This window comes from Benincasa hispida, chromosome 4 (genome assembly GCF_009727055.1).
Source record: "Benincasa hispida cultivar B227 chromosome 4, ASM972705v1, whole genome shotgun sequence".
In the NCBI taxonomy this organism is placed as follows: Eukaryota; Viridiplantae; Streptophyta; class Magnoliopsida; order Cucurbitales; family Cucurbitaceae; genus Benincasa; species Benincasa hispida.
The window spans coordinates 52,010,276-52,037,782 of record NC_052352.1 but is presented as its reverse complement, the minus strand read 5'-3'; the positions used below and the strand labels follow the sequence as shown (position 1 = coordinate 52,037,782).

Sequence of the window (27,507 nt, the reverse complement as noted above, 5' to 3'; positions counted from 1 at the left end):
ACTAGACCACGAAATAATGTTAATCCTTGAACATATACCTTAGTCACCACGCCATCTCTATCAAAATCATCCGCATCTTCTAGAACAGTTGCTAAATGTGTAACCATTTCTTTTCCTGTACTTGTACCTTACATTGTCAAATATTTGTAATAAAAGAAAATATTTATTAATATATTAAATGATAGAAAGATGTAAAACAAAATAAACAAACTAACCTGTCAAAACTTCAGTTGCAATCCAATTTTGAGCGCACATCAAAGCCTCTATCGTCTTTGGATGAAGCTTGTTACGATGTGGGCTTACAATCCTACCACAGGTACTAAAAGCAGACTCTGATGCAACACTAGATAACAGGATAGCTAATATATCTCTTGCAATTTCTTGTAAAATTGGATACTTGACACCATTCAATTTCCACAAACTCAAAATGTCAAAATCGAATGTTCGAGGTAAGACAGGTTCATCCAAATATGCATCAAATTGTTGCTTCTGATTTGGAATTTGATACAAACAAGTCATAATTATTAAAATCATCAAATTCGATATTTTGTGAGGTTCCATCTAAATTTCTAGCATAATCATCACTTTCACCTTCATGCTTCAGCTGATATTCTATTTCCAAATCTGAACAAATTTTTTTAATCCTTTCCACTTCAAGAAAAAACTATCTCCATAAATTCTAGGGAAGTAACTCAATCAACTTTAATTTATAACGTGGATCTAAAACTGCAGCAATATTGTCTTCCAATACTTATCAAACTTCATCATATTTGAAGCCATGTCTCTGATCTCTTGAATGCCAGAATTAGTCCACTCGTAAATAGCCAATTTTAATTTACAAATTTTTGGGAAAAAAAGATTAGCAGTAGGATATTTGGATCCAGAAAATATTTCAGTCACGTGATGAAATATTTTCAGTTTCTCACATATCTCTTTTGCTAATACTCAACCTTGATCTAAAGACAAACACTTGTACTTTGGTTCTCGTTGTTTTAATCGATAAAAAACCACTTTGTACTTTAATGCAGTGGCTAACATAAAATAGGTAGAATTCCACCTAGTACAACAATCAAGACTCAACATCTGACCATCATAAACATTCAATTGTCGAGCAGTTTCCTCAAATTTCTCTTTCTTTTTTTGTGTATGCACCCAAAAAGACACACTACTACGTACTTTTTCGATCCCATCTCCTATCACTGCCAACCCATCTTTCACAATCAAGTTCAGAATATAAGCACAACACCACATATGAAATAAACTCCCATCCAATATTAAGTTTTCACCAAAACTATCAACAAGCATATTAACCATAGAGTCATTGGTACTACAAATATCTACAATTACTGATGGCAATTTTCGATCAATATTCCAATCTAACAGACATTCCATTATTTCTTCATGAAGCATCTCAGAAGTATGTGGAGAAAGAACATATATAAACCTGATTATTTTGTTTTGCAAAACCCAACTATCATCAACAAAATGAGCAGTGACGACCATATAACCTTTTGTTTGGTGGTTGGAAGTCCACATATCCGTTGTCAGAGCAATCTTTCCTTTGATCTCATTCAACAATACCATGGTTTTCAACTTTTCAGTCTCATAAATTTTCAAAATCTCCTTCTTTATTGTGTTTCTTGAACCATCTTAAATAATGGTTGGATGACATTATAAAATTCCCTAAAACCTTCATGCTCAACTATTGAGAGAGGATATTCATGTCTTATTATCATCCTAGCTAATGCCTTTTTTGCAGTTTCCTAATCGAAGTTATATAAGCTCAACGTATTGTTCTTCTTTCTATTAGGATTCAATAGGGATTGTCGTATGTTCTTTTGTCTTTTATATGGGCATATCTTAATATGATCATGCAAATGTTTGGTTCCATTTTTACTTCCACCCCCTAATTTTCGTTTGCAGTAATTACAAATCGCCTTGTCTACTCCATTTATTTTTTGTTTCTTAAAATGATTCCAAACAACCGATGTTAATCTCCTCTTTAAAGATCCCTTCTAAATATCCTTATCAAGAACACAATTATCAACATTCAAATTATCATCATTCGATGAGCATGAAGTTAAATTTGGGGTTAAATCTTGGGTTGGATCTGGGATTGGACTTGGAGTTGGATTTGAAAAATCTTTATTTGTAGGTGATGACGACATTGTTTTCAACCTACCATAAAACAACATTCAAATTCCAAACATACACAAATTTCCAAACATATTCAAGCCTAAAATTCAAAACATTCAAATATCAAACATACACAAACATATTTTTCAGAACAATCAAATATGTATAAAAAACAAAGACTCATTATCAAACGGCCAGACACAAAAGTTAGATCTTCACCTGAAACGCCACCGGACGGACTTCTCAACTGAGGCAGACTTCAACAGAGGACATAGTGGAGAGGACCTGTTTTATGGAGTGGATTGTGGAGTGGGATGAGCGAGAGGGAGGGATGAGCGAGAGCGAGAGTGGAGGGACGAGTAAGAGCGAGAGGGCTGCAGAGACTATGAGCGAGAGTGAGAGGGGAGCTGGGAAGGGATGAGGTTATGAGCGAGAGGGGAGGGATTTGGGCGAGACTGGCGAGAGGCCGGGAAGGGATTTGATTTTGGGTGAGACTGAGAGGGGAGGGATTTGATTTTTGGGTGAGAGGGGAACTGGGGAGGGATACAGAGAGCGAGAGGCCAGAGGGTTGGCAACTCGGCAGCCGGCACAGGCAGGCAGAGTGCGAGACTTGAGAGGGTCGGCATGCATGGGATACTGAAGTTCTGAACGTGAACGCTGTGAGGCAGTAGAGCCGTGTAGAGACATTCACACAGAGACTGAGAGACAGTCGACTCGACAAAGAGGGGAGGGGAGGGAATTAATTTTAGGGATTTAGGGAAAGGCTCTTAAGTTTTGGGCTTTTAATTTTTGGGTCGTTTTATATATAAGTTTATAAAATTTCTATATATATATATATATATATATATAATTATATATATATATATATTTATAAAATAATATTTACAAATTCGGGTCGGGGTTGGGGTCGGGGCGGGGATACTATCCTCGTCCCTGCCCATCTCGGGATGGGTCCGATTAAAATTCCTCGGTTTGACCCCATCCCCGGTCAAACCGGGGAATCCCCGCCCCGTCAAGTTTTTTAGCCAACCCTAGTCAAAATAGAAGAAGTTCACAAGAACCATTTAAACTTAGTATGCATCAGTTCACATTAACTCATTTGTTATAGTTACATTCGTTTATCTCAGGTACAAAATTTCCGGAACGTCCTCCATCAACTTTTCATATCACCACAGTCCAGACAGTCAAATCAGTTCATATCATGAAATTTGTAGTCGAATCAGTCTAGATACATTTAAAACACTATAATTGTATAAATTAGATCATGCCCATCTTTATCACAAACCATAATACGATAAATAGTTTTATATTGAAAACTTGAAAATCACTACAACAAATTAGGGATATAATTTCTTTTATTTAGCACTTCTACAAAATGCTATTAAAAAAAGGCTGAAGATAAAAGAAAATTGGCGGACATATTAGCGCAAATTTAAAATTTTGTTGAAAAGAAAAAGTTCCTTCATTTTCGCACACTTCCATCTCCTTTTTCTTTTTCATTTTTCCTGTGTCCCTTAATCCAGACCTTTAGCTCTCACTTGCATTTTGCAAAGCCCCAATTTCCGTTTCTTTTCTCTCTTATTTTCGTCTCCTTCGAATTTGTTTTCTTCAATGTCTGATATACAATTTATTCCTCTCCTGATATTCTCCTTCCATGGTGAGACGAGTAACATCGTAATGGACAATCGATGACATAGACTATGTTCTTTTCAAAGAAACCCACACAACGACAGAGACAAGCACCAGCAAACAACAACAATGTTTAGTTTGACGAGCTATAGCAACATACCCCATGAGAAGATATGCAACAAATATCCCTTGAATCGCAGGGTTAATGTGCTTCTTAACTGATTAATAACTTTCAACCACAACCCACTGCTCAGAAAACCTCAAGTCAAATTACCCATTGCTAGTAGAGGTCAAAAACGCTTTTGGAGTTCAAGGTAATTCACAAAATTTTCTATTAGATAGATACAGAGAGAGAGAGAGTTTGATTCAATTTTCTCGGTAGAAGTCCCGGTGTTATTCTTTTTTAGATAATATTGCATTCACAATAATTGTAGAAAATAAAATGCAGAGTTATCATGTACATCAATGTTGAACAAGCTTTTGTCACTTATCATAATTTAGGAAAATGAGTCAAGGACTTGAAATAATGGTTTATGTGTTGCAGAAAAAGAAAGGAAAACTAAGAAAGCACACTCATTCAATATTTCAGTTCTGAGTTATTTCAATTTAGATATGTAACACGACATTTTCAAACAGAACTTATTTTAACAGGGGTTGGTGCAGGGTTGTTTGGCATATCTCCCAACTTTGAAGGAGCTTGTGGTGTCGATCTAATAGTCTATAAAAGTTATGGTGTTTTCGCACGATTGAGATGGATTTTTTAGCAGGGTTTTTTTTTTTCTCGTCTTTTGTTGAGCTTAACGTTGAAGTGCTTGAAATGGCCAATGAAGTATTGCCTGTAAGTTCCATATAATTATTAATTCACAAAATTAACTCAAAGAATTTATATCTACAAATTTCATATCAACAACTTGCAAGCATTGTTTCAATGTTAAATGAATAAATTGTTTAACTATAATTCCATTGTGTATGAAATTGGAAGGAATATTATGTTGCTAAGTGAGAACAATGTATTGATAAAGTTAGGTAGCTTCAAAATAATTAAAACGACTCAATATGATTTCTTTTATTTATATCGACCATTATTTAGTTTAACTAAAGGAACTTGAATGTGTGATTCTATACTCCTTTGACATCTCATACTTCATTTTTATCAATAATGTTAGAGTTTGTACATTAATTTTTTTTATTAATACACTAGTACCTTTCTTTGGGAGTTCTAGCATCTTAAACGTATACTTTGAACTTGTGTGGGATTTTGGTTTATATATCTTGTTTAGTTAATTGATTTTGACCGTCGGGTGGTTTCTTATTTAACAATATGTCACCAAGATATGATTTTAGATGGTCATGGTGTTGAGTTCTTTTTGTTTTTTCATTTCTTGTATTCATAATGTATTCTCAATTCTATATAAATTTATTAGAACATACGACAGTTATTTTTGTATTAAATTGTACTCCAACATTTCTGCTCACATATCTCATTGCTTGTATGTGAAGGAGAGAGATCATGTTATTATAGGCCGACATAAGCCATTGTCGAAGACAATGAGGTTGAATGTGTTGAAGGAAATTCCCGTTGGATCCTCAAATTGTGAGGGAAAGCCGTTTACCATAATTTAAATGGTATAGTTTGTCTCCTTTGATAAAAAAAACAACATGAAAGAGCTTTATGATTTCCTTTTGTATTTACCTTTAAGTTGTTACTCTCTATTTACGCTTTTCAGTTTTGGACTGTTAAGGAATACTACTGAAATTAACTCTACAAATCTGTTATTACTGTTCTTTGTAAAGTCCTATATAATTACAACTTAGCTAGCTCATAAATGTATTGAAAAACAAAGAGACTATCCTAGCTACTTATCTGTATTTTCAAGAACTCTGCAAGATTGAATGAAACTCAGCTCCTCCGTGGATGTAGGCTCTTTTATGACCGAACCACGTTAAAGACTGGTGTCCTTCTTCTTCTTCTTCCCTTTACTCTTCATGCATAACCATTCACTCATCATCTTCATCAAATTTCTCTAAGAAATCCAACAATATTTCCCCTCTGTTCTTTCTTCTCTCTCAAGCTCTCTAATCTGAAAGAAAGAAAAAGAAAAGATAGTCATTCAAAGCTATCAGATGGTGTGAAATCCAATCTTGGCCATCAACGTGTAGGGCTCCAATTGTGCTTTCAGCACATGGTATTGATTCAAGGTTTTCTAAGCTGAACGAGTTTTCTCAATTTGGGCCTTGGGGGTATTTCATCTGAAGCCCATCAAACACATTAAAGAAAGTCCAACATGGACTCTAAACTTTTGTTACGGGTTATTGCCATTTTTATGTCATTACAAATTTTGCACCCACTTGTGTTGCAATCTATTAGTTGATTTTCTTGCATTCTTCAACATCTTCATCCCTCTTGTCTTCTTCATCTTTGACACTTTATTGTTTTTTGTTTAGGTCTGGGAGGGGGTTTGCTTGTTTGCTTAATTTCATCTTTTAGTTGTTTTTTGAAACATAAGCAAAAAAGATGATGCAACTTTTTATTTTGTTTCATAGTGGAATTTTAGACAAGGATTTTGGTTACACTTCTTTATCTTTCACTGTTATTGATTTGCATTTGACAATATTATTTGTTCTCTCGTTTTTGCAAAGTATTTGAATGATTATGTACTTTCAGGTAAAATGATTTTGATACATTCCTGATAGAAGATGATACAGTAAGAAAGTACATTTTCTTGGAGAGGGTGATTTTTCCATTTAGTTTTTCAAAAAGTTTAAATTATGTTTTTGGCCAACTAGTAGTGTAAGTTTTACATTCTTGTTGAAGATGTGAAAGCAACCCCTTTGACGAATTTCTTGTTAGGTATGTTTCTTTCGAAGTTCAAATTTTTGTACAAGAACTTCATATTAATTTATAGTTTATAGGCTCTCCAGAGGGAGGAACATGTGCAGAGGATGTTGGTTTTGGGCGATAAATCTGAGGGTATTGACTGGATCTGTCAAGATTTTAATTTCTGGGTTTGTTTTGTTGAATTCCATGAGAATCACTAACAAAAAAACAACTAATACTCATTACTCTCTCTTCTGTTTCATTTCCCAAATTTATTCTCCTCTCCTCTCTTTTTCTTTTTTCTTTTTTCTTTTTGCCTTCCTTTCTTTGCCTCTCTCTTTCTCTCATATTGTTTGTCTGAATTGAAGCTATGAGCCTAAGAGGTTTTGAAGATCCAGATGTTTTGTTTACTCGAGATAGTTTGTGTTTTTCTTTTTCTGTCTTTCTATTCTATTTCATTTCTCCAATGTTGTCTCCACTATTTGTTCATTTCGTTGATTTTTTTCCTCTTTAGGTGTTTTGTCTTGTGAATGAAAAAATATGCTTTGAAGGTGAACATTCACTATGATGGATTGCACAAGGTGAAGAAAATTGATGGTATTCTCTCCATTTTCTCTATTTTCTTTCCAACTCCTTCTTAGCTCTGTTGCACCTTTCACTTGACTTTGACAGTTTTTACTTCTTTAAAAGTCTTTTTAAGTGTGATCGGGGGTTTGTTTATTTTGGTTTTGTTTTCTTTCTTCTATTGTTTTTAGGTGGTTTCACTACCGAAGTAGATGCAAGACGGGATGGTTTGTCGGAGACTCAGAGGTTTAGAACCAATATGGATACTTTTAGTTTCTAGGTTTTCACTATGGAAGGCGAGAACCATGAGAAAGATCTGGTGGAGGTTTAGACAGAGATTAGCAGAAGCGAGTTGACAGATCTGAAGCAGAGGCGTGCGGTGGCTAGTCCTTCTTTGAGGTAGGTTTCCAAGAGAAAAAAATTACCTTTTGCTTTTGATACCATGTTGCTTTTGGTATTTCATTGAATGAGTTTATATATTACATATTAAGAATACATGGTAGATATATACACAAATGGAAGCACAACTAAGGAAAGTCTAGCTCCTAACTTAGCATAAATGCCTGAGCATTAGTGAATTTTGCCAATGGTAGAGTTTGGAGAATTTCACACAAACAATCAAACCTTGTTTTTTCATGGAAATAAACTCCCCATCTAAATATTTCACCACCTCTTTTGTGGAAGTTAGTGGCATATATTGAACAAACTTTCTCTTTATGGTTGGAAGTTAGTATTTTTTTTTCTACTTTAATAACCTTTAGTTACTTGAGTTGATTAGATATTTGTGGCATGTAGTTACTTAAGTTGTTTGTGTTTGTAAGTTTTGTTGTTTATGCATTTTTTCCAATGTATTCAGTTGCCATTAGTCTTTGTTACGCTTTAGTTGCTTCGGTTGATAAAGTGTTTGTGGTTTCTATAGAGTTCATTTTAGTTCATGAGTTTCAAGAGGTGTGCAAGATCTTATATGTTTTCTTTCGACCATTCATTTTATGTTCTTATTTTTTGGTTAATGCAAGTAACACTACAACAAATTTCTTTCCACCATTTTAGTTCATGAGTTTCAAAAGATGTGCAATATCTTACGTGACACTTTTGTGATCTTTTGATTATAGAATACATGGTTAAAAATGACTTCAAGGATTCTATTATGTTGTTGAGGGTGAAAAAGTTTAGGAGAGTTATATTTGTGACGATATTTGTGATTTGTTTACATAGTACTTATGCACTTGAAATTGGTTGAAATTTACTTTACGTATTTTGTTTTTAGATATTAGTAGGTTCTTTGTTTCTTCTAGATTTCCTTCTATCATCATAAGACACACATCCAAGATGCAATTGGTAGTATAAGGTTTTAACTTTTATGTATATTTGTTTATTGTTTTTGTTCTTTATTTTAATAATTTTACTTAACTTTTTATTACTTAATAACTTTTGATAGGTTATTGAAAGACTATCAATGCATGCAATATCCGGACAACAAACATGATTAAGTTGGAGTTAACTGAATTTTTTATATCAACATTTTGTAATTTATAAAGTTTATGTTTGTGCATCTTCAAATGCATGATATTGATATATATATATATATATATTTGATAATATGAATTGGTATGAATGCTTGCCATGTATAAAACACAATAATAGCAGTAAGAACATAATTGAAAAGCTACAAATTTTTTTTCATGAAAAGGCTATATAATATTTATAAAAGTTATGGAAAGAATTTTTTTTTTGAACATTCGAAGGCTTATTATAATTTTCATTAAACAAATAGTTATAGCTGCAAATAAATGTTATAATAGACAAAAATTCTATATTACATTTTATAAAGATCAAATATGGTGTGCAAAATGCTATAAAAAGTCAAGTATTTCATAGCGTGTTACTAAATGCTATAAAAAGCCTTGTACTTTTAATAGGTTGAACTATCATGACTTTGTAGAAAATGCTATAAAAGACTTATTATATTCTTTTTTTCGAAACTGTCTAAGGCCTTTTTTCTTGTAGTAAATAACCACTCACAATTAGGAGCGTGAATTATTTGAGTTATAGATGGCTCCAACTTTCGCTTGTCTTGGAAAATAATTTAATCAACTATATCAACACTACTTAACATTCAAATCATCCTACTCCAATCAACCTAATTTCTCCCTAATTAAGCCCATATTTTAGGACATTGGAGACCCAATCCGAGCAAGGAACTATCTAAGATATTGAGGATGAGAAGGATTGTGAAATTTGAGCTTGGAGCGAGATACAAAGGAAGAAATGAGAAATCAGCCACTAAAAACGTGAAAAACAGCAGCAAAATTAACTCAGCAGAATTTTAAACTAGTTACATCATTTTCCCAAATTTTGAATAAATTACAGCCTAACCAAGTTCAGTTTCTTCGATTTAAATGTGTAGAGTCAAAGTTTAACTCACCAAGAGCGGTTCCCAAGTTTAAACTTCCCCAAATTAATCAATTTCCTCCTTCAAAAATCAAAATTCTGCTGCTGTCTTCAACATTTTCTGCAAGCTTCATGTGGTTCATGTTATTGCTGTAATTTGAATTACTTTCAGGCTATCACTGCCACTATGACTGTTTTGCAAGTTCCTTTTCTAAATACTTCAGGTGCGAACTTTCCACTTCCACCTTTACCTGAACGATCAGGAGGTGGGCATCCTCATCTGTTCCAATTTGCCCCTTCTACTCCAAAATTCTCTTCACAAGACTTTAAGTATTTTCTCCTTTTTTAGTACTTATTCTTTTATCTAAGCTTTATACAGGTTCTTCTTCATACGATAAATTTTCCTTAACAATAATATGTCTGAATACTTCCTAGATGAATTGTACTTCTTGGGCTATGAACGTTACTTGAATCCCCTCTTCTCCAACTAACTTACTAATAACACTCAAAAGGTTATACTTTTTTCTATTTCCCTTAACCATTTCAAGGTCATAATATCCTTTTGCAATTCATGTTCAGCTCTTTCTGATTAAAGATAACTTCGTCTCTTGTGATCTATGTCTATACAACATTTTCTCTATTGCTTGGAAACATAAATAATCACTTACCCTTCCTATATTCAGACCTAATTTCATCTTTAATATAAGGCATCACAATAAATAATATACTTAACACTTAGTGTCAGGAGTATTTAAACTAATTATTTTTATTTTTATTACCTATTGAAACTATGATCATAATTCCCTCATTAACTATAATGAGTTATTTTCACTTAATGTCTATAACATTGATTTCATACCCAAACAATATTACTTGTTCGAGCCTAAACTTATACTCGTCGAACTTAACATACAACTCTTATTTTTGGATCATCTATGAAAATGTTCAATATACTTCTTACCTTTCGAATAACCTATGCATATAACAACAATACCAAAAGAACGAATTAAATTTTACTATCTGTTTATGTACCATACAATTTCCAGTATGTTCATATATGTACCTAGCTACTAGAATTCTACCTTTAGATATGCTTACCAACATCTCATTAGCTATCATCCAATCCTCTTATTAAATCCCATTCATGAACAAATTAAAGACAATGTAATCATTGCACTCATACATATAGAATATATGTAAGCTTAGTAAATATAGTTAACATACCCGTGCCGATGTTAGATATATCTTCTGCCTTCCTCTGAGTCATTTCAATCATTTGCTCCTATTTGCTAGTTTGATCTACTAATCCTTCTTGTTTCATTGCACTCGAATCCCTATTAGTAGTTACCACCTGTGCTAATGGCTCGAGTATTATCAACTGCGTACTATTCTCTTCTTGTGATAACATAGGACATTCTTTGCGAATATGCCACGGTTGTTTGCTTTTGAAACTTAACCCTTCTTTATATATTTTCCTTCATGGCATTTACTGCATCCTACACACAAAGGTTTCTTGTGATGCTTACTACATCACGCTGCGACTTCTTACTAAATTCAATAATGATTTTATCTAGTAGTTCAGTCTAAGAACCTCAAGTAAAATATACAGTGTCTAAAACTACTTGATCTCCGAGCCTCTTCACTAAACTTAAAATTCTTTTGACTAGTTATTCTAGGTATAAATCTTTTGTTCTCGTTACTGATCACCATAAGTTTTGGTTGTTGGGAGGTTTCTTTCACAGTATCATTTCCTTAGGTTAACTGAGGACATTTTTTTCTCAAATGATTGAACTGGCCACATTTATAACAAATATCGGTTCCCTTAAGGCACTGACCTACATGATATTTGTTACATGATAAACATAAAGATCCCTTATTATCCCTTGCTAATTGATACATCTTCTATTTCCCAAGTTCTATCTCTACTTGAAGATGTACGATTATGCCATCTCTTTCAGTTTCTCTGTGTTTCACACCATCAATAGGGTTTTCAGTTCCTTCTATTGGCTGTCTTTTCCACCTACTACAACGAGGTATGCCTCCCATAATATAAACATATGTACTGACTGTCTCACAAATTGTCTTACTCATCTAATCCTAACACATGCTCATTCTTACTAGTTCAATGCTATTATATACTAACTCTCTAACTCAATACCTTTAGGCTTTTCCTAACTTCTCACACCCCCTCCTAAATTATCTATTTAACCTAGAAAGAGGTATGAAGACAGTAAATATCTACTCTTCTGTAACATATACTGTCCACTTGTTCCTTCTTAACTTGATAACACATCATGTCTCATTCATATATTTATCCTAACATGACTCAACACTCTCACTATCAGATCAGCTTCTTCTAATATACTTATTAAACCATTCACACAAAGATACTTACATAATATAAACAAACAATTCGATATTAATGAAACATTTGTGGATGATTTTTTGCACTCATCTTCTTCTGGTTGGTTGCTTTCAAGTTTTATAATTGTCGAGTAATGGACTGTGGGTCAGAAACTTCATCCATTTCCTCTATGGTTGGTCTAACTGGTGGGATATTTCCTCTAGAGTTCTCATTCAACGGTTTTTTACTTCGCAATGTCATCGCATGGCATTGCTCTTTTCCTGAATTTCCCATATCACACGATGCTTCCGTTAACCGGGCAAGGCTTCTTATGATGGAACGTACACATGCACAGTGGAAGCAATACCGACCTAAAACACTTTAATTATGTTAATTCATAAGAATAAGCATGCAAATAAACATAAAATAAAGGGATTGAGAGTATATCTTTGTAGCTCCAAACTGATTCTCAATTCCACTCCAATCTCCTCACAAACGGTTCGTAGACCACCGAGAGAGTATTCTCGACTATTCTCCAGCCTTAGAATGGAATGGTGGGATCCGATGAATGACTAAATTAGAGATGCATTTAGTGTGGAAAAATGAGAGAGAACTGAGGTGTTTTAAAAAAAAAACATATTTTAGAAAATCTAAGTTTTGTCAAGAGGAAATTAATTTTCAACTAATTTGAAACCCACCAAATGGCCAAGAAGAATTAAAATTCACATAATCACTCATTTTATAGAGCAATTACATGCAATTTTTGCAAAATTGAGTTAACCGCATTTTGGCACTTCAAAATGCACTCAATTTAAGTGGGATTAGTGATTAGTTGTAGAATCAGCACCTAGCAAATGGAATTACTCATTATTCCACTTAAAATAGGATTTCTCCACTCAAATAAAAATGTTGGATTTTTCCACTAAGTGAAGTCAACTTTTGACCTTTGATTTTTGGAGTTAACATTTGACTTTAGTCAAATTTTAATTCCAAATTAAAAATAAAAAGGATTTTGGAATTTTCCACTTAGTGTAGTCAACCTTTGATTCTTGACTTTCAAAGCATGGTGAAGTCAACATTTTGACTTTTAACCTATTTTGACTTATTCCATTTAATTTCAAAATGAATTCTAAGAATTAATTTAAAATTAAATTACTATTAAATAATTTTATTAATTTAATTTAATATTAAATCCAACGCTAATCTCTATCAATATGAACCTCTATTCATAGTCTTGATATTTAATTCTTATTTAAATATCTTCATTTCTCTCTTTATCATTCAATTCCCAATTAATGATACGTCGTCAAATGTATCACACATATTTAACATTTATTCCTTAATTCGAATCCAAACACTTCGAATTCACTTTTCACATTGTTCTAAGGTTTAGTCTGATATGAGCTAGTAGAGGGACCTCGTGGACCTATAGATCATGGGCTCCAACGATCCGAGATTAACCGTTTAAACTGTTAACCCAATTAACCAATATTCGTTAACTATTAGGCCACTTCACTAAAGCCCAGTAGTTGCATTCCCTTCACTGTAAATATGGTTATGTTCATTTGATATAACCATAATCAATAAGCCAACCCTTCACAAGTTATTCGTAATAATGGCTGGGTCAAACGTTGTTTTCCCCCTGTGATTACATCTTGTTTCTATCTCACTGATCCTCTAATGAACAATTAATTTGTGATCCAATCACTAAATCGAGTCTCTTCGAACCAGTGAGAGGGTGAGACCATTTGTTTAAGACCCGGAGTCAGCACTTAAGGGAACAACCTCTCTACTATCCTTAAAAGTGGATAGAAGTGAATTCTGTCTTGCACCCTATGTCCCCAACTATTTATCCGGTCTTACCCCCAAAATAAGGGTTTATTGAGTCAGTGCTGTTGAGTCAACTCTCACCCATGCAAATTTAAGGATAATCCCGAATAAACAAGAGTTTATAGTTAGCTAAGGACTAAGGTCAAGTTACCTAGGTCATTGCTTTTAAATAGTTTGTCTTAAACAGTAAACAACATTATAAAGTAAGAGTAACTTATTTCTTGGCTTGATTTTATACAAACTCTTTGCACAGGATGCCCCCACTTACATGTCTCCACATAAACGATTCAAGATCACATCTTTTGTACTAAATACAAAGTGGACCGCATTCGATAATATATCCAAAATAACCTATCTAGCCTTATCAGTATATTATAGACTGTTTAGACTATTTACTCGAACTTAATCCACTTTTATCGTTAGATAAAATCCAAGTATTCATGTTATAGCCATTGATCTTAGTTTATTGGATTTAGGGTTTACTAAAACGAAATGAGCAATTCATATATTTAATAACAACTTTATTGAATAAACCTCAGTAACAATTTTATTGTAAACAAAATAAGTCTCAAGATTACAAACTACGAGTTTTAGGACATACAACCCAACACCTTACTGTCCGTTCTTCAATTCTTTTACAAGTTGTCCCACCTAGAGTTCTAAGTTCCTGATGGATGATGTGTGGCTTTGCAACGAGGAATCATTCTTCTATATATACTCCTTGTGTAGATTCTCCAGTGGTGATGATTAGGTTGATGGCTGTTGTGTCGTACTAGGCACTTGTTGATGTCTTTGTTACCCTTGGTGGAACCTAGGTGGTCTACCTCTATTCATGTTTTGATTACCATATTGGTCTGCCTTTGGCTACTGATTCACACCCCAAGAAAAATTTGGGTAGTTTCTCCAACTTGGATTATAAATGTTTGAGAATGATTGTTTTTTTATAAAATACATTGATTGTGAGTTATACGGGCACATTTCAAAAGTATATGATCAACTGCATGTTACACATCCTATGTCAGTTACTTGATTCACAGAGCCTACTTGGTTACCATTCTCTGTGCCATCTTTATTCATTGTCATGCTTGTAGTAATTTCGTCATTGCGGTCACTTGCGTTTGCAGTGCCACAATAGTTACACAATAATTAAATTTGGTTTCATAAAAGTAATTTAAGAAAATTACCCAGACATAGGGCAAAACATCGACCTTGGATTGAGTTCTTAATTATTTATCTAAATTTGTATTACCTATAAACATATAGATTTAATGACTTAGATTCCTAACAAAAGATACTATAGAAGGTTGAATTCAATGTTGAATTTGGTTCTTCATGTTTAAGTTTGACTCAAAGTTGCAATTGTATGAAAGACCCCATTCTCCAACTGACGATCGGTATAGGTATTGAATCCCTAATTTATTTGCATTATTATTTCGAATTTCACAAACAATCATCTCTCCAACTTATTTTTACGGTTGCCTTTCCATTGCTTTGTTGAGAGAAATCTTGCTTCATCACAAGACTTGTGTTCCATCTATTCTTTTGTAAGACGATACTCGTAATATTTCCTACTTACTTGACAGTTTATACATGCATTAGGTTTTCAATGTTAGGCACATATTTTAGAATTACTACACAAACCACTATTGAAACTGAAAGATGAAAGATTCCTATTTTCAATCTCAATAAGTCTCTAATAGATTTCGAGTCAAAAATAGAACTTTTTGGAACCTTAGATGTAAGGTGTGGATTTAACAGTCCCTTGACTTGCCAAACGGGACAGCATCTTTTTCTCAACTCTTTCTCCTCTTTTGATGGGCCTTTGTCATTTGATCCCTAACACACTAAAGGCCCAAAGCCCAAAGTCCCAGAAAGCCCAAATGCTTACCAAATCCTGATTTACTTTGATGATTATTGTGATTCAATTTTACGTTGTAATAAACTTTAGCTCGATTCGTTTTCTATGAGTATCTATGAATCCCATTGTGTAAATCAATGGAGAGAGAAGCTATTATTCAGCACTTTGTTTCTGTTTGTTGGAAATAAAAAGTAATCCCATTTCAAAATAATTAAAAATTAAACCCTTAAAGGAAAATCAAAATACTTCAAAATATAAAAAAAACAATCGTAGCTTAGTTTCATTTGACCATTTTCAATCTAACTATCGTCCATGTCCATTCTTAATCCTAAATCCTAAATCCTAAAGTCTCATATAGTAACCATTTTATTTTTTATTTTTTTTTAAAATTAAGTATATAAATACTATTTACATCTCCAAATTTCTTCTTATCTACTTTTTCATTAATAGCTTAAAAAATCAAGCCAAATTTTGAGAACTAAAAAAAAGTAGCTTTAAAAAAAGTTGTTTTTGTTTTTGGAATTTAGCTCAAAATTCAATAAAAAATTTTTGCTTTTTAGGTATTTTATGAAATTTTCCCCATTGATTCGTATAAATAAAAAAATCTATTCAAAAGCAAGTGCTTTACTTCTAATATAATTCACACATTTTTTGAGCTTTTGTGATTTTTTTTTATGATCAAACCAAGTATATTAAAAAAAAATTAATAACTTATCGACGTATCTTTCTCTATATACATTATATCATTAAAAAATTTAATAAATTGAATCTAAAAGATATTGAAACACGTAATTCAATCCTTGAACACCCCTATTTAGGGCATTGAATTTTTACCGCTCATCTAACCTCTCTGTGTCTCAAAAGCATAGAGAGAAAAGGAATGGTTGCAAACTACCCATTGTATAACACAGCTCAAACCCAAATAGATTATATAAACCAAGCCAACTTCCTATAATTGGGAAAATTAACAAAATCAAAATAACTACCTCAACAATCACCAATTATGGGTAACTAACTTTTTATAGGAATTTCCAAATTGTAGGAAAAGGAAAAAAAAACACAACAAAGATACTTCAATGACTAAGTCAAAAGAATAATGCATGATAAGAACAATCCTTCTTTTACATACTAATTTTAGAATTCAAGTATTAATGATGGCATTACAGCTCCATTTGCCTCTTTTGTTTTTTCTTCTAAGATCTGCATCCTATTTGTGGGATATTGATCTGAAATTCAACCCAAATGGCAAAAATGCCTAATTTAACTTTGAAGAGCTCGTTTTCCAGTGGCTGCTGATGATTTCTCTTCCAAAATTCTCCATAATTGAATGCTTCAATTCCCAATTACCCCTTTTTTGGTTATCTTCTTTCTCAAAATATGAACCTCACCGCTCTTGTTTTCTGGATTATCCAGATCTTCATCCATTTCGTCGGAGTTTTTTCCAAAACCAAAGCGCCAGACGGTAACCCGTCGTGTCCAATTTCTTTTTTCTTCTTTTCAATTTCATTCTCATTCCTTATATTAATATTTTCACAATTTCTTACCTTCTAATGCAATAGAGGAGATGGATTTTTTTTTCTTGTTTAATTTGTTTCTGTTCGTAAAAGTTTTATAGTTTCATCTTCGAAAAAAAATTATGTTAAGATTACTCTTTCTTATATTTTAACCAATTGAATTACGCTATATCGGAAAATGAAATAAATTATTTACCATTGAAATATTATTGCAATATGTTGCGCAGTTTCTGCATTGAATGTGATGTTTAGCAGTTTAAATTCACCTTCACAACTTTCTGGTTGGGGGTCAAGTGGCGGTGATCCATGTGGGGATTCTTGGGAAGGGATCCAATGCTCAGGATCGTCCGTCACTGAAATGTAATTTCTAAATTTCCTTCTCTTATTTTTCTTGAAATTAAGTTACTTTGGTTAATTTTTTATTAACTTGGAAAAAGGTTAAAATTTGGTGTTTTTGATATCTTACAGAAGTTTATCAGACTTTGGACTTAGTGGAACGATGGGTTACCAACTTTCAAATTTGGCATCTGTCACCTACTTGTGAGACCTACTTATTATTACTGTTCTAAACATGTTTTTGTTAATTAATCAACATCAATTTAAGGTAATATGCATGCTCTTACTTGTGATAGTACAGTGATTTGAGCAAGAACAACCTCAATGGCGATATCCCATATCAACTTCCCCCTAATGCAGTTCACATGTAAGTGCTTGTTTCCATATCCTTTCTTTTTAGGTTGACTTTCTAAGTGTTTAAACATTTCACATATTTAAAAATGAATCCTATTAAATAAGCATTAAGTTCTATCTATCTCAAAATCATTTGGCAATAGCTCATGAATCCTATAAAATTTTGAGGTATTCCCGTCTTTTCAATGTGGTGTTCTCAACATGCCCCATTAAGAAAGTACCTTTTTGGGTTGAAACCCATTTTTCAGATTGAATGTTCGTTCACGGGCTCTAATACTATATTAGATAAATATAAGATTTCATATCAAAACTAATTGATAATGAGAGGAGTAGTCTTATATCTTCTAATCATACGTTATTGAAATATAAAAAGGTAACAGAAATACAAGATAAACAAGTGTTCGAGGTACTTAGACCCTCCCAATCTTGAGATGACTCTCAAGCCCTTTGCTTACCTCCTCCATTTCCCTCTCCCTATCTAATTTCTATTATGCCCTTAATACCCTAATAATCCCCTAATACCGTTTCTATCGGTTTCTATTTTTTCAATGGGTTATTGACATGTTTTTCCATTTATGTAGCGATCTTTCTGAGAACAGCTTCACTGGTAGTGTGCCTTATTCCATTTCTCAGATGGCTGATCTTCAATTCTTGTGAGTATAAAAGTACTATGTTTTAAGTTGTATATATATATTTGCCACATCTTATACGAGTTATATGTTGGGGGGTTTATTTGTTTGTTGCCTGCAGAAATCTTGGTCATAACAAGCTTAGCAACCAATTAAGTGACATGTTTGGCAAGCTTTCTAAACTCAAAAGGCTGTAAGTCTCATGTCTTCAAACTCTATATTCTTCTCTATTTTCTTCCTCCATTGGCAATATTTGCAAACATCCTTAATCAATTCAATCAGTTATTATCATTATTGCTCCATTGCTTGCTTTCATTCCTATGTGCCATTTACTATTTATATGAAGTGTAATTTATTGACTCGAGCTTAGTTCAATTCTAAAAACTTTTAGTTGTTAGACCTATTTGTTTCTTTTTTTCATAAAAAAACATAAATATATTGAGTACAAATTTTAATTTTACGTATAACATTTATATATATATATATTATATATATACTAATATCGAATATGCTAGAGACCTACTAAGAATAAAATTGAAAGTTTAAAATTTATTAGGTATTTTTTTAAAAAAAATTTTTAGAAACGTGAAAATTCATAGACAAGTTGCTCAAAATATCTCAAACATGGATTTCACCTTTCTTAACGTCCTTCAACGTATTATTATTAAGGATATGTTTAAGATTGAGTTACCAAAATTAATCAATTTTCCTATGAAAATAATCACTTTCATTTAATAAGCTAAGAATGTTTTGATTGACTAGAGAAAAAAGTATTTTCTTATTTTTTAAAAAACTCATTTTTATTTGAACCCTTTAAATAAAAATTATTTAAAATACATTTAAAAGTGTTTTAAAGGTTATTTTGAGTGGTTGCCAAACATTTAAATTTATTTCAAAATAACTTATTTTTTAAATCAAACACTTGATAATATATTCCAAACACATCATAAATTTTGGTAATCTAAAATGACTTGAAATGGTTATGGACCAATCACGTGGTGATTTTCAAGTAATTTTTGGCAAGTGATCGAGATATATTTATTTTTAAAATGGCTACTAGTCTAATTTTTTTGGTAAATTTAGGCCACGTTTACCAAACTGTCATGAAAATTGGTGTAATTAGATTTCATTGATGGGTGAATCATAATAGGCTTGAATCATAAACATAATTGGATTGCTTTTGATCGCATTAGAATTATGAATCTGTCATATTTTACTGTTAATGCTTGACCCTAACAGTAATGGTAACAATAACGCTAAAGTTTGCATTTTCATACTGTTATAGTAACTACATCTATAACGGTAACGATAATGCTAAGGGTAAAGGTAGTGAGCCCTATGTAATTTTCAATCACAATTAGATTAAATTACACAATCCAATTACAAATTTTAAGGCAGACCCCACATCTCATTACGTTTACAGAAAGTAGTAAACAACAACAAAAATAATCAACTGGGACCACTTTTTACATTACTATTGATGGATTGTCTTTCAACTGTTGTAAACGTGGCCTTAGTTGGGAATAATGCTCGTAAAAACCAACTCACAGGCCATCAGACTCATTCAAAAGAAAATATGCAACATTATGATTCATGAATGTTTTACATTAACTAATCAATGAGAGTTTAATGTTTATTTTGCAGGGATCTCTCATACAACTCAATTTCAGGCAACTTACCTCAGAGTTTTAAGAAACTTACAAGCCTTACAGTATTGTGAGAAACAATTAATTAAGATTCCTAGGCTAAGATTAGTTGAGTTCATTTTTATCAATAATTTTAACATTATTTTAATTCATTTTTGTAGGCATATACAAGATAATAAATTTTCAGGTTCAATCAATGTTCTTGCTGACCTTCCTCTTGATGATTTGTAAGTAGACCCAAACTCTAAGATGCATGGTCTCTGTTTAAACCCTTTCTTAATTCATTCAGAAGCCTTCAATAATTAATTTCTTAATGTTTTTGGCTGTAGGAATGTTGCAAATAACAAATTTACTGGATGGATACCTGAGAGTCTTGAAGATATAGATAACTTGGAGTAAGCATATATATTTTTTTTTGAAAAAATGTCAATTTATAACCCGAGGAATTGTATCAATTTAGCTTCTAAACTTTTGTAATATAAGTTTATATTTTTCATTAGATAAACATTGTGTGAGATTTGTAGTTTAATTTATTATTAAACCCCTAAACTTTCTTAAGCGAATCAATTTACTTAGGGTGTGTTTGGTTTAATTTTTCAAATGTTTAATTTAAAAAGAAGTCATTTTGGAAACAATTGAAGTGTTCCGAAACAATTTAAAATAGCCTTTAAAACACTTTCAAGTTTATTTTAAACCGTATTTATCAAAAGGGCTTAAATAAAAATGACTTTTTTTTTTAAAAAAAAAAAAATCATTTTTCCTCTAGTCAATTCAAAGAGTTCCATAAACTATTATAGGATTTAGTTAGGATTTCTTTGAAAATCCATCAATTCTAATAATTGATTTTGTTATTCCAACGGTTTACGGAAGTTACCAATCTATCTTAGATGATATAATATTAAATCGAAATTTACTCATGAGCATGATATTTTCAAACCCTTGTAATGTTATTTCCTATCTAATTAATATTAATTTTCATGTGATTTAACCGTGCATAAAATATTTTCCAATGTAATGTATATATTTGTGAAGATATGTAGGAAATTCTTGGTCATCTGGACCAGCACCACCTCCACCACCAGGGACGGTGTCTCCGGCGAGCAAGAAGTCGAACAAGGACGAATTGAACAACAAATCGCCAGTGAAAAGTGGGTTAGTAATAGCAGGAATAGCAATGGGAGTTTTAGCAGTAATAGCAATGGTGATTGGATTGACATCAAGAAGGAGGAGAAGGCCTCCTTCCCATTATCTTGATGAGGACACAAGCCAACACAGATCCTTCACTCCACTCACATCCCAAGAACTCTCAAAGGCTAATTTGCACAACAATGATACTAATAATAATGGGATTGATAGAAAGTCCTTCAATTCAGATGCCTCTGTTGACATAAAAGGTCTCAGTGTTGTTAGACCACCACCAGCTCCTTCTGATCCTGTTCAGTCCTTCAGTGATAATCAGTTTGCAAACCGTCTTAATTCCAGAAGAAGCACTTCCTTTCGTGCCATTTCTTATTCATTGCTTGATTTGCAAACTGCCACTGCTAATTTTGCTCCAGCTCGCCTTCTTGGTGAGGGTACTATCGGACGTGTTTATAAGGCCAAGTATGGAGATGGAAAGGTAATTTTGATTCGAGACATACTTAGATGCAACTTAAGTTACACGTGTCATTTGCAAACTTAAGCTATATATATATATGCATGAATGATGGGTGTTTTGTAATTAGGTTCTGGCAGTGAAAAAGATTGATTCATCAGTTTTTCAAGGGAGGAGAACAGAAGAGTTTTGTGATGTAGTTTCTATCATTTCAAAGCTTCATCATACAAACATTACAGAAGTGGTTGGGTTCTGTTCAGAGCAGGGACATCATTTGCTGGTTTATGAATTTTTCATGAATGGTTCACTTCATGGGTTTCTTCATATGTCTGATGACTTCAGTAAACCACTCACTTGGAACACTAGAGTCAGAATCGCTTTGGGGACTGCAAGAGCTCTTGAGTATGTGCTTTTTCTATACTACCTACCTATATCCTTTCCTTTTAACCCTATGTTTGAACTGAAAATTGAAAATATAAAATCAGATATTAAATTAATTTTGAGTAATTAAACAGAAGTAAAATGAAAAAAAAATTTAGGTATTATCTGAGATGCACCTATCTTTGTGCAGTTCAAACGGTTGTCTAATAAAATTTTTTCATATTGCAAGTATTTTTTTTTTTCAAATGAATTGTTTTTTTTAAAGAAAGAGATTTATGAGATTAAGTAAAGCTAACCCTTCTAAAAATCGTTAAAGTAGATCCATAAACTTCCAAAGTAGTTTATAAGTTTCAACCTTTAAAAAATATTCACTTGAATATTTGAGTTTAACCTCTATAAACTTTTAAACCCAGCTCATTACGAACTACCAAATAAATTTAAAAATTAGAAACCTATCAAACACAAAAATTTTAAGCTTGTTTAGTAACCATTTTGTTTTTCTGAAAATTAAGCCAATTTTCTCTCAATTTCTTATAATGATTTGAATTCTTAGTCAAATTCCTGAGACAAAAAAAGTTTTCAAGTTTTGGTTTGGTTTTTTAAACTATCGGTAAAAAGGAAATAACAAAAGAAGAAATTTCGAGGTGAAAGTAACCTCTGTCGGTTTAATTTTCAAAAACAAAAACAAAACCAAATTGATTATCAAACGGGTCTTAGCAACTTTATTAAAATTTCATAAGTTAAAAGGATTAATTAAACTTATAAATTTTTGTTTTCAGGTATCTTCACGAAGTTTGCTCACCATCCATAATTCATATGAATATCAAGTCCTCTAATATATTGCTCGATGCCGAACTTAATCCTCGTCTCTCAGACTATGGTTTGGCGACATTTTATAAGGTTTGCTGTCCATACAAAATACACTGTGCTACTATAAAATTAGATTTATCATTTCTAAGCTTCATCTTACATATTGATAATATAATTCCTTCATCATATTTTACCCAATCTTTTCTATGATTAATATAAATTGATTCATTTATAATATAAATATAGAAGTAAAGTTGAAGCAGGAAACTGAATTAGTAAAGAACATGGTGTTTGAAATTAAACAATTTTGTTGATTTGATTAATTTCAGAATAGAAACCAAAACCCTGGAGGTGGATATGATGCTCCAGAATGCACAAAGGGTTCAACTTATACAATGAAGAGTGACATTTACAGTTTGGGAGTGGTGATGTTGGAATTGTTGACGGGGCGGATGCCTTATGACTCGTATGTTTTACTCTATTCGTCTTGTCTTAAATTACAAGTTTCATCTCTAAATTTTTAGGGTTGTGCCTTGTAAATCCATATTATGCTTTAAAAATCATTTTAGTACGTGATTAAGGTCTTGTTTGGTAACCATTTTTGTTTTTGTTTTTGGTTTTTTAGAATTGAGTTTATTTACTTTCAATTTCTTACCCTGATTTGCGTAGTACAATTCTAAAAATAAAAACAAGTTTTAAAAACTTTTTTTTTTTTTAGTTTTTGAATTTTGACTTGGTTTTTAAAAATATCGGTAAATTTTCATTTTTGTTTATGAGTGTTTTACTAGATGGGGCCTTAAACTTTCCATGTTATTTTTAAAAAAAGATAATTATTGTTAAGTTTTTGAACTTTTAATTGTTTAAGCCTCATTTGATAACCATTTCGTTTTTTTAAAATTAAGTCTATTTCTTTACATTTTCTTATAATGACTTGCATCTTTTTTTTAGTAAAAGAGTTGAATTATTAACCAAATTAAAAAATATGTATATATTGTTTGGAAACTATTTTTCCTAATTTTCAAAATTTGGCTTGATTTTTTAAGACATGAATAAAAACTAGATAAGAAAGCAATACATTTAAGGTGGAAGAGGATTTGCAGGCTTAATATTCAAAAACTAAAAGCCAAAATCTAAGTTCCCGTTTCGTAACCATTTTATTTTTTGTTTTTGTTTTTGAAAAATAAGCCTATAAATACTACTTCCTCCTCCCAATTTCTGCCATTATTATCTACCTTTCATCAATGGTTTAAAAAACCAAGCAAAAATTTAAGAATTAAAAAAAATAGTTTTCAAAAAGTAGTTTTTATTTTTAGAATTTGGTTAAGAATTTAACCATTGTAGTTAAGAAAGACGCAAATCACTCTAAGGAATGTAGATGAAATAAGCTTAATTTTCAAAAACAAAAACTAAAAACCAAATGGTTACCAAACAGGACCTAGATAGTTACTAAACAGGTCCTTAGTTTTTGAAACTTTGGCTTGAATTTCGAGAACAAGTCGAGAGAGTAATAGATAACCAGATAAAAAATTATTCATAGGTTGAAATGGTAATCATAAGATTAATTTTCAAAAAATAAAAAACAGAGATAAATATTCGCTAAAGACTAGAGATGTATTAGACACAAAATTGAAAGTAGATGAAAATGAATTTGATTGGTTTGGTTTTGAATGTTATGGTCATAGGGGTAAGCCAAAAGTGGAACAATGTCTAGTGAGATGGGCAACACCACAACTACATGACATAGATGCATTGGACAAAATGGTAGATCCTGCATTGCGAGGCTTATATCCCCCAAAGTCAGTGTCTAGATTTGCAGATATAATCGCCCTTTGCGTTCAATCAGAGCCTGAATTTAGGCCTCCAATGTCCGAAGTGGTTCAAGCTTTGGTAACTTTGGTTCAACGTTCCAGTATGAACATGAGAGATGATCTTGGAAACTCTCGACGAATGGATGATTATGACTATTAATTTTCTTTTTCTGCTCACTATTTTTTACACTCTTCAAGTCTAAACACATTATATCTAGCATTTCATTCTTCAATGCAACGCTACTTTCACATTCATTTAGAGAATTGATTAGTCATTCTATTCCCATCTCTCTTAATACATATCCATCTTTTCCCTTTTTGTATACCAACCTTTGCTATGTAGTTCACTTCATATGAACCCTTTTTTTTTTTTTTTTTTTTTTTTTTTTTTTTTTTTTTTTTTTTTTTTTTTTTTTTTTTTTTTTTTTTTTTTTTTTTTTTTTTTTTTTTTTTTTTACTTTTTGGCTTAATTAGACTATTTAGTGATTCAATCCTATGTAATCATGTGTTGAGTTTATTTCTTCTCTTATAATTTTTAGTCATTTTTTCCTCTTTTTTGTTCCATATTTAGCCCACTTTTGAGAGGTTAGTATAACTTGGTTGATTCAATTCAAATTTGTGGATTAAAATGATGGAGCCGGAGAGGTGGAGAGGTGAGTGTATTACATAATACAAGGTTTATACAACGTTTGTGGGTTGGGAATTTATAATAAATTTCATTGCGAAGCAAAGAAAGAGACAAATTTGTAATCAAAATAAGATAAGTGACGAAAAATGATTACAATAGCCCAGAAAATAAACAAAAAACAACAAAGCAATACGAAATCAAGTGAGGGTGAAAAATGATAAAAGCCTCACAACTACACTTGAATGGCTATGAACAAGAGAATCAATCCAACAAATAAGTAACGGCTACTATTCCCATCAATTTACTACAACAAATATGATTTTTTTTTTATAGCTTTTGTTCATAAAACTTTAATAAAAATGCTATTAAGAAATTTACAAAATTTACTATTCATTAATGTACGAGGGCGAAATATTTTAGAAAAGCACACTGACATCTTTAAACTGCTCGATACCCTATTTCACATTCTTTCCTTTCACAAAATTTTTCTTATCATTCTTTCTCTGAAATTAGAGAAGGTATAGGACCACATCTTCTCCTATGACAGTAGAGGCAGTGGCGGATCTATAAATTTTATTAATGGGAGAATTTATATAATTTAATAAAAATAAATGTCATGAGTGAGAATTGAACTTAGGCCTAGGGAACTAACTACTGCTTTTGATATAATACCAGTTATATATATATAGAACATTAAATTGAGGGGGCTAGAGCGAGCTCTAGGCCCATACTGAATCTACCGTTGAATATAGGTACATCGTTTGTTTTTTTTTTCGAACCAGATTTTTGTGTGCTTCCATGAATTTCGGCTTTTAATTATCTTCTTCCTAATGAATCATTATCTAAAAGTTTACAAGATATAGCATTTTATTTTTCGAATAGTCATTATTCTAGGCATTATTTATATTGCACCTGTTGAAAGCCACTAGGCTGAAGGAAATTAGGATGTTTTGTTGGGAAGAGAGAAAATGGGTAGGAAAATTCATACAACCATCATAGCTATCTTTATTGCATTTCTCCTCTCCCAGCTTTGTACACTGTTCTATATTAGATTTGATTATCTATTTCTATCAACAAATTGTTTATGTTCTTGTAGCTTTTGTTTTACTTTCAAATTGTGTTATTAATGCTATATTAATTTTCCCTTTTTCACATGCTTCTTTTAGAAATGGTAAGAAAACAAATTATCTTATTGATCAAACCATACAAAAGCATGTACATATTTATATCTTTACTTTGGAGGCGTGTACGATAGCTAAAAAAAAAAAAAAAAGTTTTGATATGGACTTTTTATAGCATTTTTCAAAAGTTCTTGACAATTCATATTATTAAAAGTTTGAACTTTTTATAATGTTTTCGTAGAGGTATAGTGAATGTTATAATAAAAGATGAAGGTATAGATTAATACATTGGTATAAAATCATTTTATATATTCTTTAATCTTTTTTTAATTAAAACTATGAATGTTTATATAGATAAACAGATGTACTATCTTTAACTTATAGGGTTGCTTTTAAATATAGAAACCTGCCAAAAAATATGTCAATCAGTGTTCATCAATGTCTATCATTGATAGAAAATGACGTTTTGTTATATTTAAAAATAGCATTTTTTAAACGATATAATACAATACTTCTAGCTTCTTATGCTATCATAATGTTATTTAGTATTTTCTTATTATTATAGTTACTGTAGTAAACTCTGATAGCATTTCTATTTTGCTGTATAAACTCTGATAGCATTTCTATCGTGCTGTATAAATTTTTAATAATTTTAACTCACGACTATATTACTTATTTCGGAACAATATATCCTAATATAATTTACTTTTGTTGTTGAAATAAATTCATTTTATTATTTAAAATTTCATTTAAATTAAGGGTTTAAATAGGTCGGATTGGGCTGAGTTAGGTTTCCAAAAAATCTAACCGAACTATCGAGTCGGTTCTATATAGTCAATACATGATCGATCCAACCTAGTTCAATTTTGACCCGAACAAGATCGAGACAGGTTGAGTCACATCAAATAAGATGGAAATCGTTGTTTTTCACCCAGTCATCTTTTTCTTCATCCAAAATCACTACTACTTAGTCATATTAGGGTTTACTCTCATCAATCATCTCCCACCTCAATTCCATTTCTTTTAACCAAATAATTTCATCGCGATATCGATTTTAAGGTTACTGTGTGTAAAAAATAATGAGAATGGGGTAGAGAATGGAGTTTGGTCTTTTCA

General features: G+C 31.8%; 1 protein-coding gene and 1 long non-coding RNA gene across 11 annotated transcripts; both read left to right on the top strand.

Moving 5' to 3' along the window:
• The first annotated feature begins 3,384 nt into the window (after positions 1 to 3,384).
• LOC120075192 lies at positions 3,385 to 10,238 on the top strand. Of its 10 annotated transcripts, none has more exons than XR_005481212.1 (5): positions 3,385 to 4,079; positions 4,417 to 5,391; positions 7,098 to 7,180; positions 7,339 to 7,546; positions 8,586 to 10,238. It is a non-coding gene; the product is annotated as an uncharacterized LOC120075192 (long non-coding RNA). The 10 variants fall into 10 exon arrangements; XR_005481215.1 differs by having other exon boundaries at positions 4,402 to 5,391; XR_005481213.1 differs by having other exon boundaries at positions 3,386 to 4,079; positions 4,429 to 5,391.
• Positions 10,239 to 16,731: 6,493 nt separating this feature from the next.
• On the top strand, positions 16,732 to 25,000 carry LOC120076494 (protein STRUBBELIG-RECEPTOR FAMILY 5). Its single transcript, XM_039030339.1, has 14 exons — positions 16,732 to 17,032; positions 17,312 to 17,444; positions 17,553 to 17,624; positions 17,722 to 17,787; positions 18,356 to 18,427; positions 18,525 to 18,596; positions 20,048 to 20,119; positions 20,211 to 20,276; positions 20,379 to 20,444; positions 21,082 to 21,667; positions 21,774 to 22,045; positions 22,804 to 22,924; positions 23,164 to 23,300; positions 24,517 to 25,000. Exons 1-14 carry the CDS (start codon positions 16,948 to 16,950, stop codon positions 24,800 to 24,802), a joined length of 2,106 nt encoding a protein of 701 aa, XP_038886267.1. The 5' UTR covers positions 16,732 to 16,947; the 3' UTR covers positions 24,803 to 25,000.
• Positions 25,001 to 27,507: the final 2,507 nt, after the last annotated feature.

Bases quoted from the DNA above. Each gene is read 5' to 3' on its own strand.
- LOC120076494 (XM_039030339.1), top strand. From the start codon at position 16,948: ATGAACCTCACCGCTCTTGTTTTCTGGATTATCCAGATCTTCATCCAT. The intron at 18,597-20,047 runs GTAAGTCTCATG...TTTATTTTGCAG, and splicing joins CTTTCTAAACTCAAAAGGCT to GGATCTCTCATACAACTCAA. The intron at 21,668-21,773 runs GTAATTTTGATT...TTTTGTAATTAG, and splicing joins CCAAGTATGGAGATGGAAAG to GTTCTGGCAGTGAAAAAGAT.